A 12107-nucleotide genomic window follows, 5' to 3' on the forward strand; every position below is an offset into this window, starting at 1 on the left:
GTGGCAACGCACCTAAGGCGTAGTTTGACTACGATAACGGCATTGAAACTGTATTCGGAAAAACGAAAACGAAAGGTATCAATGGGCATCTACGCTGATTGACTGAGCCTGTGAACGAAGCAATACTAGGGGTTTAATAAGTTGCTAGCCTTGCCCGTATTGACTTATACACCGTACCGCGCCAATGAAAATAACCGAAAATAAAATATGAATGTTATTACGAAGACTCTATATTATCTTTGTTTCATGACTTCATTTGGGCATTTTGCTTATTCTAAAGTAGCGTGTTTGAGACAAAAGCCGTCATCGAGTTGCAGACTTTTGCTGAGTTTTTATTAACTTACTTTTTATTGCTGTGATAGTTGTTTTTAATGGTTCAGACGAACCATTTTGTTTTGTTATGAAGAATTGAAGACCAATAGTAACAGGTGAGAAGTCTTTTTTTTTGTCATGTTGCGAACGATGCCTGACTAGTGCAAACGATTTCTTGGGTCCAAATGGCTTTGATAGATTATAATTTCGGTCCATTTTCTGTGCCGTATTTATGCTAACCTACCAGTGAAGATTCTGAATTAATCCTTTATGTCGACATTATATATATTTATATATATGTTTAGAAGGTGTCTTAAACAATCAAGGTTAAGAGCAAAAGTATATACTGAAAGTAACTCAGTCGACCAAATGAAAGAAAGGCATGGGTTCTTCAATTTTCGCTCTTCTTATTTTAAGCTTCAAGTCTAGTTAGAAGACTTATTATTCCCAAAAAGTTGATGCTGCTGAGATGAAATACATCCGATATCTCACAACCGAATTATAAAGCCCAAAAAGTCCAATTTGATACGAGAACTGTCTACACTAATTAAAAAGCTTTGCCCAATTTGGTTTGAAACGATCTAACTTAGAGATTACTTCTTTTAGTTTGGAAGTGATTTAATTTCAAACAGAACGCATTGATGGATTTTCAAATTAAACCAATTTCGTGTCGAAGAAAACATGTCTAGACTATATGCAGGACTTCTAGTGAATGACGTCCTCCTTAGCGTTTCATGTCATTGCTTGAAAAAAATCAGAAAGAACATGTTATTATATAAGTAAAAGGAAACTGAAATCTAATACTACAAAGTGCTATGTGACTGGTTGTAGAATACTCAAAAGCATTTCAATACCAGCGGTATCACATTGTCCAGACTCATAGACGTTGCCTTAAGCCTCAGTCTGACTAAGTATATCTATAAATCTAACTCCAATATTCATTATATATCTAAGTAAAAACGGTTTGGAGTTTTTCAGTTTTTAGTTCTGGCGGAGAATCGTCCAGCGCGGAAAGTAGACTGGATGATAGTCGATAAGCTGATAAGGAAACAATTTTTCTTCACGATGAACATGTTGTTTTTGTAGAAATTGGCTCTGTTCTATTACCAAGAAAAACGTTTGCCCGCTACGACAAACAGCCAAGCAAAGCTTGTCGCAATTACTGTTTCGTTCTGTAGATTTGTCATAGCACAATATGTGATTAAACTTATCGTCGAATATTTTTTACTGTGCAATCGCATAATTTAATTAAGGAAGCCGTTTTATCAATAGATATTCAAGAAGTAGCAATGGTGCTCACCAGAACCTCGAGCTTTCTTTGAACCGTACAAGCATACTGAGGCATTACAGTTTGCATCTGAATTACTTTAAATATCTCATTAATAGACCGTTTCCAATAACAACAAGCACCTTTATATACAACTATTCAAAATATAATGCATGTTTGCACTCATGGATTCTCGGAATCGGTAGTTTATCTGCGAGTCTATGCGCATTACATCAAATTCAACTACACCTAGAAATGTGCGTATTTAGTCAAACCTGTCTTTCTCAGGAGAAAAATGCGCGGATTCTGTTTATGGCCTCGCATCTACGTATTTTCCACGGTAGTGTGGGACTTCGCTCAGCATTTTTTTACCTGCATGGTCATCCGTAAGTAAACATTTATCAGCTGAACATGCGACGCATATGGTTCAGAATGTAGTCTGTTTTTAATTCAAACCTAAATTGTTGGGCCCCTCGTCTTAATTCAGTAAATCTTACATTTACAATAAACAAAATATTGTAAGTAGTAATGGTCTGAATTCTGAAATGATCAAATAAATTTTTTTTTATTTCGAACGTGCACGCTACAGTTACTATGTTAACATTTGTTCATGTGTTTTTCTGCACATGTACGTTTTTACAATTAGAAATGCATTCTTCTCGGTTTATTTGGGCCACTATCTCTCAGCTTGTTGAGCACGTTTAAAGTACGCGGTGTTTATCCAGTTAGTAACAGGTTTCCAATCTCCACGCAAACTGAAACCTAGTTTCGTATAAGCAATTCGGCTGACGTGTAGATAGGCATATGTAGGTCAATGCAAAGATTGTTTCGTCTTCAACTTATATATGCCTACAGCTAAGACAAAGGTGCTATATGAGAAGTGTCAATAAAAGTTACTGAAAAACGAAGATAGATTGCGTTGACTCAACTTATGTACACCGCTTAGTAAGGTATCAGTTCTTCATGTACTTGCTACCCTTTACGTCTGGCGTCATCTTTTCTGAAACAGCAACTAAAGTAGTTAATTCCATGCCCGCTCCTGTGAATTAAACACTAAAAAGTAACGTGACTTTCTGTATCGGAGATTTCTAATTGTTTCCATCCTCCTCCCATGTAGCGGTAGCGTAGTTTTACTGTAGGATATAATAATGGCGTTGGGTTCATTAAAAAACGAGGGAACAAATTGTGAGTCCCAGGAAAAAAAATACGTATAATATAGCTGTGAGTACAGACACGAATATGGATATAAGTGGCGAGAAACCATCATTTTATGAATGTTATCGGAGAGTTTCGTACAAGTCTACATATGAGAGGAGAAACTATTGGCCGATCCTCTAAATCTCTAAAATTGATCGATGATTTAGAGGAGCTACTTGCAAAGAGGAATCAGGAAGATCAAAACCACTGGAGCGTCCACCATGTAAGACTAGATTTTTGGATTTTTTAGATTTTAGGGAGGCCTTCTGCGCATCATGATGGAGCACTTTGTTTCTGTGAAAGTGCATCCATAGAGATTGAATAATCTTCCTTAATGAGCTTTGGTCAGATGGATAACAAAACATTGCACATGGTTTTACTTTGTAGTCTAACGTGAAGTAGCGACTGACAATTCGAGCCATATCTTGCGCCATATTTTTCTCACATTCTTTCACAATGAGACAGATTTTTACTCCAGCTTAATATATTATAAAGTGTACTTGATTGCCAGTCCCAGGTTGACATATAGCATCTGGCTGTTTATTGTTATGTCTCCTACCTGTAACGCGATAACAAGGATAATTCGAAGCAGGGATAAATACCTAGCTTACTAAGGCATCGTACGATCATCTCGCGACACATTTTTCATTACTTGAAACAATCTTGAATATGTACACCATCTACCAATACAAATCCAAAGCAAGCACACTTACTACAGCCTGAGGCACTTCCGAGGGTGATGTGTCTGAGAAGCATCTGAAAGGAAAACGCTTTATAAGGACAGTAGTGTATATACGTCGTGTGTATACGTCGTACTGAGCTAAAATAAACATTTCGTAGAATCATCACATAATGAGCATATTAACGCATAACATAAGAATAGAGTAATAATTACAATCTACTAGCAGTAGACATATCCTTATATCATGAAGGAACAAATCTTACCTAAAGGTTTTAAACTAAACATGCAGTGCAAAAACGTCTTTAAGGGTCCCTGAAAAAAGTTGCCAGTTAAGCGAATTTACTCAGTAGCTACTCGTAAGTATAGTTGGACTAACGGCTTTAAAATAGCTAATTCCCTCCTGCGAGTAAAAAAGTTATTCTTACAGTGTTGACGAATTAACTAAAGTTTCTCAACCCTTTAAGGGAATATCATCGGCAAAAAGTAAAGAAATACAAATTTTTCTATATCTGCCAGTGCCGATGTTTCTGAATAGAATCAGTGCAGCATCTGTGAAAATCGATTAATTAGTTTTAAGGTCACATGTGTTAATAGTAGAAGTGCGCATTATTTTTTTTAATCTTTTGGCGTTTGGCGAACATTTGCCGTAATTGATACAATAAGTTCGTGTGGAGCTCCAACAGCATGTTATGTTAAGGCTCGATTGATTAGTCGATCGATTGGCTGGCTGGCTGGTTGATGGTTCGGAATCCGGTCGGCGAAAACGTCGTGTGTGCAACTGATAAATTCTAATGGCTTATCAATTTGTGCATAGCTACGTGGATAAGCGCCATGCATTACCTTTGCTTAAAGGGGAGCTCGAGCTCATGATTTTGGCATCACACCAACCATTTTCCTTCTATAATGGTTTGATTTTGCTTGCGTCGTAGAAAAAGTCGCTGTCGAATGTCAATGCAAGTGTTGAACGGGTGACGTGTGTTGGTTAACATTGAAAATAAACGTTGAAAATGCCGTATCCGTACTTTTTTATTCTGTACTAATCACTGCATATTTAAAACTCTTTTTTCAAAACTACGTGTACATACAGCAATACAATTGTGCTAAGTCCATGAATGACACAGTGTGTGTTTGCTTGCTATGTTTAAAATACAAAAAATAGACCAGGTTCACAACTTCACCAAAGCACCTGAATGCCTTCGCATATCTCAACGAAGTTTGCAATCGACACGCTACACTAAATTACGCTTTACGAAATATTAAAGCAGTCGAAATTATTGATTTCGAATTTATAAATGGACAAAAGAGCCAGCCATCTTATAATAGAAAAATATACGAAAATAGCAAAATGAAACTGAAACAAACGCCAAACACCCGGTCAGCTGGTCTAAAGCCTTAACATTCTACATAGCTGCTCTGGGTGACTATTACACCCCTAAAAAATAACGTAGTGTAAACAAAAGTTATTGTAATTATAGACAGATAACACACTATAATCTTATATAATGATATTGCTTGGCCATTATGTAAATTATGGAAATTGTTTACTTCAGTTTCAAAGAACTTTTAATCAATATAGGATTAATACATTATTCGAATGATAGATCTTGCACCGCCGTTAACATAAGCGCGCTTGGTATCTAACTTGTCGAAAAAACGCTTGGTTCGATATACGTACAGAATTCCGACGCTCCTTTGAGTGAAATGTCCACGTTATCCTATCGACCCTTTGGCGCTGCTTAAGTAACACCATGGGGTCCTTTGTTTCTTTGCTCACTCACAGACATATGACATTCACGTATGATCTACGTCTACCTCAAAAGATTCCTCAATAAAATCTTCTTATTTTTTGTTTTTTTTTTTACTTCCTTCTCAATTAGATATCATTAGCATAACGGTGTAAGTTAACCCGTTTCCCAAGTTGTATGCCATTGACTGCAGTTTGCTTAAAATTTCTATTTTTTTAATGTATCGATCTATAGCACCATGAAGTCGTATATTTCCTGTTACTTCTCTTTCCTGAATATGCGTTATGTGTATAAATAATATATATATTTATATATATAAATGGTGATTTGGGGTTCGTGCATTAAAAAAGAAAAAAGAATTTAAAAATGAACATCAAAAAAGCAGTCGCAGCAGACAACAACTATTGGCAGAAATCTATAGCGGGAGAAGGCTATCATTATATGTTTCTGTTTGATTTACAAATTTTATTAATTCATTCCTGCGTTACCTCCTAGAATGCTAACATTACATTTCGCATTTAGCGAATAAACTCTAGACTGACGCATACAAAGTGGGGCCGAATCCTTCGACAGGCAGGATTCATCTGTCAGAAAAACAATTGCCAGTAAATTTTTTTAGAATTTGCTTGAACCCCTATGCCTTAAACGCACCGTATATATCATTAACAGCCGGCCTATTTTCATTAACCGCTTTGATAGAAGAATAGAGCGGCGTTGGCTAGTCAGTTGGTAAAAGTTGTTAATTACTAATTACTAAGCCTTGCGCCATTAAACCGCAAACCTGTTGCCGACTGAGCAATACATCTATGCGAAAAATTTCTGCGCGCTAAATTAGACATGGTGTTGATATAATCGAGCCCATTTCTCTCGTAGGCTAAAAACAATAGTTTCAAGAAAGACAGATAGACTTATCCATAATTAGTTAAGGTGGCGTCAACTCCGACTTGTTCTGATTGCTCCGTTGCTCTGCCACTTTTATATCCCTACAAGATGCTCTCCTGCTAAAAATATTCTCCTGCTCAATGCAACTAGGACTTCCTACCTTTCGAAATAGTCTTAGAGCAACTGCTAACTAGAATTCCATCTAGACCCCGAGTTTCACCTACCAGCTTCTTCGGATACGTCAACGCACAACTAGTTCATTCATCTCTGGTTCGTTTTCCTTTTCTCCTCACAAGTATCCTGCAATGTAAAAAGCTCTAGACCATACACAGCTATTTTAAGTTTATGTTTAGTTCTGTATTAACAGTAAACCGACTGTTATAATTAATGGGTTATAGTAACAAGACTTGATAGAAGCTGAATTCGCTACGAAGGCAAACAGCATCCCTAGCCAATTTTTGTCTGTCTCTCAAGCCAAGTCAAAACACAAATTGCACGTACATCATAGGGGCGAATTCTTTAGCGCGTTAATTCATTCTGCGTTCTTCATTCACTGGGGCGTCAGCTGCGACAGCAACACTCGCTGCTGTTACTGCTACTGTTACGATGATAGCGCACCGGTGATTCAACTAGGGAGATATCAACGGTTTACAGGCCACAATGTCATTGTATGGCTGGTCTGTTTTGCTCCATGACACAGCGGACAATCCTTTAAGGAGGTTTCGCGACAACGGCCATAGCAGCACGCGAGAAATGCACGGTCTTCTGTACACTTAGACCCTGCTGACGCGTGCTTATATGTGTGGATGCTGCAATGACAATATGTAGGAGCATGCAGTGGACTTGCCAAACGAGTGCCTCTCGCCAGTGAGTGAAGTGGCGGCAGCTGAGCTTGTTTGGTAGTTTAGTAAGCAACGCCCTGACTTTTCCTTTGTTGCCTATAGCTAGTGCCTTCCCTCCCTGTGCACTTGATTTGCAGGCTGTCCAGATGCTTACCTGGAGTTGTACCGTTCTACTGTGGCTAGTACCGGATTAGTAGTGCTGCTTCTTTGCTATTTCCGCCATCGACAGGCATTGTGTGGCTATGGTTGATGATGCAGTAGGTTCAGGCTCGCCATAGGGGTGCTGGAGGTTTAGGGGGATGCGTACGCTCGCCAGAGAGGAGGTATTGCCGGGGAAAGATGCTTCGTCATTAATCCCAGAATTCATTAGCAAGGACTCGTGTGAGAAAAAAAAACCGTAAAGACGTAGAGATCCAGTCCAATTGCGTTAGGCAGTTATTTGCTGTTCCAGAGAAACGTCCCTGTGAGAGTGCCAAGCGAACGTTGGAAGTGACTGAGGGCAAGGCGACGGGAGCCCAATAAGAGAAAGGATGAGGGATTCGGGAACTTACACCGTGATAGCAGCATCAATAACAGCAGCTGCAACCATGCGACCACAGCGGCCCAGTGCTGTTAGTTCTAATTGCTACTGGCACATCCCCCTCGTCTTCTATCTACACACATGCATTCATGTACACACACTAAGCCATACATCCAGTCAGAGACGACCGAACCGAAGGCTACGCTTAGTCAGCACGGTCCATTCACACGTAAACTCACACTCATACTTGGTCGAGTACATAGACTCATGCAGAAATATACAGGGCGTAAGGGGTGCCCAGTGGGGCCCGCCGTAACCCGCTGCTGTGTACTTCCCATCTTGTCTCTCTTTTTTCTGTGTTTGTCCCGTCTGTTTGCTTGAGTGAACGTTGGCAACATCGAAATGTCACATGTACATGCACCTCCTTGAGCACAGCGTGGCATGGCCACTCATGGCCATGTGCCAGTTCCTAAGTGCGCAGAGGCCTATGTCCCTGTCCACGGGTAGGTTGCCTTGGGGTCTTAGCCTCCATTAGGTACGCAGCGTGTGTAGCCTTGCTCCCAATATGACTGTGTACTTGGTCGTGTGACCGCGTGCGCAGGCACTCCTCTCCGTGCAGGCCCGTCGCTACTGCCGCCGTCGTCCCATCGGCGACCAAAGCCCGACTTCGCCGTTGTAGGTTTGCGGCTCAAATGGTGGCTTTGGTGACAGCTCTGCTTGGCGGCACGGTGTCCGCTAACGGCGAGGACCTCCGCTGCCGCTGGCGAGCTTCTCGCCGCCACGGCCACTGCCGACTACACGAGGGCCGTCAACACTCCGCCACAGTAATCTTGCGTATCATCAGAGCTTTTGCTGTCAGTTCTGCTGTTCTGACTGTTTGCTGCTGCTGCCGCTACTGCCACAGCTGATGGCGGAAGTATAAAGTCGTTGCTGCGCTGTTCGTTCGTCCTTTGCTTGCCCTCCTATTTGCCCGTCGTTCGTTTTCTCTCTGTAGCAGCCAGCGCGCCGACGCCATCGCTACTTCTGCTGCTGTAGTGGCGGGCCGGCTGCCAGCCGCCGTGTCCTAACCTTCTTGTTGATTCTTGCTACGGCCGGCAACCCGGCGGCGGTTCCTGGTTCTTGCTGTTGCCAGCAGATGACGGTAGCAGCCGGTAACGAGGGGCAGCAGTCAGCACACACGAGTCCGGCGAGAAGACATAGAGAAGCAGAGAGAACAGCAGCCGCCATTCGCCAGTTCGCATAGCTTCAGCCTAACGCAATAGCAGTCCACCCGCCCGCTGCCGCCGCCGCTGCCGCTCCCTCTTCCATCAGCACTACGGCTAGAAGCAGCAGCATCGTTAGCCGTCTCAACAGCTCCTATAGCCAGAGCGACGGACGGACAGACAGACAGACGGACGGACGGACGGGCGGACGGACGGACGGACGGACAGCCAGCGAGCACCACACCACTCTGCTCCCTGTGTGCTGCCCATGGCGGCGGCGGCAACTGCGGCGGCTGCTACTCCGCTCGCGACTGTGTGCATTGTCGATCGTTTGGCTCGCCATACACTCACTCCGGGGCTCATCTGTTCCATTGCCAACCGCCATAACCGTTGCCAACCCTATGGCATCACTGAGTGTCGACACAGGCACCGATCACCCGCACAGCCAGTGGCTCTGCTGGCCGACACGAGTCGCCGCCGCTGCTGCTGCCGTGGCCGTAGCCGAAGATCGAGGCTACTGAACGAGAAGCCACGAGGGGATGAGAACTTACGCACGACATTTCCGTCACGGATAGCCCCCTTCGAATCCCCTCCCCCTGCACCTTGCCGCGCCAGGCGCCTGTCGTGCCCAGAGGGCGCTGCGGCGGCCACTGCAGTTCGGCTCGGGTACTAGCTGATCGGTCGGTGTGTATTGTTGGCTATTGGCAAAGACCGTTGTTGAGTGGGCTCGCTGCACTGAGCGTTTAAATCTGGTGAAATCGTTGGCAATGGTAAGTGAAATCGTGCTCGGAGCTTATTATATGAAGTGCGTGACCCCTGCTGAATCTTCTTGAAGTGATTTCCACTCTAGGATAATGCTCGGCCGTTGAGAAAACAACGAGATGATTGCGTCTAATTTCTACTACCTTACGTTTCCCCTTAGAATCACTGTCAGCTGTCATTATGAGCTGTCATCCCATAGGCTGTTGCGACTGCTGCCAAAAACTGCTGGAGGAGCTGATGGTAGCATTACAGCAGAAAAATGCACCATACAATGTTGAGGCGGTGTTAAGGTTCGATTCTACATTACGCGACTAGGGACTCTACTGGTACCCATGACGGCTGCTATGACGACAAAAGCACCGAGGCCGCAACAAAAAATCAGCGTTCAATCCGCAAGAAATGTGATTTACGTTGTGTTTTACGTTACCAATCTGGGCTACTAAACTAATCGTACTCGTATTGTAGTGACATCTACATTGATCTATCGAACGGTGGCCGATTTTTGCTGCAATGCTTTTGAGCTGGACGGCTGATTGGCAAGCTAGGTGGTTGGGTTTACCACTACCACCATTATTACTACTTCTCAATTATTGTTGCGGCTGCTACCGAGTGCGTCCGTGTGTTCGATCCCAACGCTTCACGGATTAGCAACAACGGCTACAGTAGCAGCGACTGCCGAGGCCGATAATGGCCGCTAAACGATGACGAAGTAACTAACGACAACAACAACAACAGCCGTAGTAAACGCCACTGTAGTAGGATGAGCTCGGTCAGTGAGGCTGCGACGGAGGGAAGAAGCGGATGGCTTGAAAAAACACCTTGAAATGTTCATTCATTGAATATAATACTAAAAGCAGTAGCGGTCGATATGGGGAATTCACAGCAGCGAAGCCAAAGCTGTGGTAACTCCACAAGGCCGCCATCCTTTACTCCGTATGAAATGCTGTGGAGCAGACAATCAGTAATTCAGTCACTCAGTGTCTATCCCTTTCGCTCTCGTCTCGATGAATCCGATCGCCCGTGCCATTGTCGATTGGAGTCCTTCACAAATAATAGCTTGTTGCGCGTAGTTTACTGGTTGTTCGCTGTTGGCTGCGAGCTGGTAGTAGTTAGGTGTTTTGGTCGTCGAAGCTGGGCCCATTGGCACACCCAGGGAGAACCAGCATCATTTCAGTAGGAACTGCTTTAGCATGTAAAAGAGGCTGAGTCCGACAGACAAAGGCGACACAGTCGCCGTGTCAACACTATCGGCAGCAGCAGCAGTTCTGAGATCCAGCTCGACAGATCCCAGCCCCTCCCTATGTACGTATGGCCTCACTACGAGTAAGAAGGCTGTTACGAGCACTGTTAGGAGTATTACACTAAATACAATAGATAATACATTGTGTGCGAGTAGAAGAATAATTACCGGGATCTCTGACCGTTTTATTCTGATTTGCATAAACCTTCTGTCCCAATCTGAATATATCTTTCCGTCTGAGTGTCGAAGCCTGGACAGACTCGTAACCAGAAAGGCATACATAGAGAGATATAACCTTGATCATTTTTCACACTGTTGCCACATGTTTGTTGCCCTCGTGTTACTACCACTTCTGGACCAGAGTCATGTGCCCGTTTATTTCGTTAGTTAGCTGGTGGTGTGTGGCGTAAGAAGTGTCCGTCTGTTCATTATGCATATTGGTTCGTGTTCTTTGCTCGGATTTGTACGGCGATTTAATGGCTGGATTCCGATCGCTTAAGTCGAATCGGTCTACCATATTGGATAATTGAAACCCAGGGCGTTTTTTGGTGCTGATCAATGTATTACGCGATGGCCACAACAGTAGCAGGCGAAATATACTGTTTACCTCGACTATATAATACAACGTTTGTGGGCATCACTTAGTAAATGGTGATATACTTGTACTGACGTAGTCACGAAACTTGAGATTTTTTTGTGTAGGGTTGGCCAACTCGCAAGATTCTAAACATATATATTATATATATGTTTAGAATCTTGCGAATAGACTCTCTCTAGAATAAATATGTATAATGGTACCATAAGCGTCCGCTAAGGCCCTCTGTTTTTCTTTTTCTCTATTTCCCGTTCTCGGCAGTGCTAGGTCTTGTCCTGTGATATATGTATAGCATATGCACGATGACACCTGTTCTAGTGCTGCAGTTCGCCTCTGTTTGTTCGTAGTGCATGCCTATAATATGATCGTGATTCGTACGGTTGCTGCTACTGCATAGGACGTCCCGGGGACCGTCGCCCCTGCTAATCCCCACCTCCCCATGAGCATCATCCTAATATCCGTACCGCCGCGGCCAAGCCGCAATCTAGAAATAATTCTGTTTCTGCAAAGTGTGTGCCGATTCCAGAAGGGAGCAATAACGATGGAAGCGGGATTTCACCGGCTAACGGAACCAAGCGCGATCAACGTGGCTGAGCCATAGGGGCATGAACCCGATGGGAATTTTTAAAATTTACCGCCATCTGATTCGACCGGACATGACGGTCCGGAAACTATGTGATCGAAGCGATCTGTAGTATTAATGAGTGAGGTAACTGTGCAGATTCTGATATCTGAGTTTGCCAAATTGGCACCTGCTTTTACAACTCCACCTTCACTATAACTACAGCTATTATTATTTTTCTGCTACTACCAACTACCAGCCGAATCCGTGTCCAACAACTAGCTGTACCAATTTATCCC

The 12107-nt window shown here is 43.3% G+C and overlaps 1 protein-coding gene and 1 long non-coding RNA gene across 6 annotated transcripts in view; one reads left to right on the forward strand and one right to left on the reverse strand.

Moving 5' to 3' along the window:
* Positions 1-2117: 2117 nt before the first annotated feature.
* LOC111267899 (uncharacterized) lies at positions 2118-8354 on the reverse strand. Of its 4 annotated transcripts, none has more exons than XR_002684903.2 (4): positions 7082-8354; positions 6310-6402; positions 3490-3532; positions 2118-2579 (listed from the first exon to the last, which is right to left on the reverse strand). It is a non-coding gene; the product is annotated as an uncharacterized LOC111267899 (long non-coding RNA). The 4 variants fall into 4 exon arrangements; XR_002684904.2 differs by having other exon boundaries at positions 6310-6385; positions 7082-8344; XR_002684902.2 differs by having other exon boundaries at positions 6587-8344.
* A 909-nt stretch (positions 8355-9263) lies between these two features.
* The window catches only part of LOC111267897 (calmodulin), a 42676-nt gene continuing 39832 nt past the window's right edge, over positions 9264-12107 (forward strand). The window contains exon 1 of one of the 2 annotated variants that reach the window (XM_022846468.2): positions 9264-9419. In XM_022846468.2, the coding sequence (XP_022702203.1) occupies positions 9417-9419 (3 nt within the window). In that variant the 5' untranslated portion in view covers positions 9264-9416. The remainder of the gene's footprint in view (positions 9420-12107) is intronic. The other variant, XM_086971492.1, reaches the window with a different exon arrangement.

The sequence above is a fragment of the Varroa jacobsoni genome, unplaced genomic scaffold (assembly GCF_002532875.2).
Source record: "Varroa jacobsoni isolate VJ856 unplaced genomic scaffold, vjacob_1.0 scaffold_1237, whole genome shotgun sequence".
NCBI classification, from domain to species: Eukaryota; Metazoa; Arthropoda; class Arachnida; order Mesostigmata; family Varroidae; genus Varroa; species Varroa jacobsoni.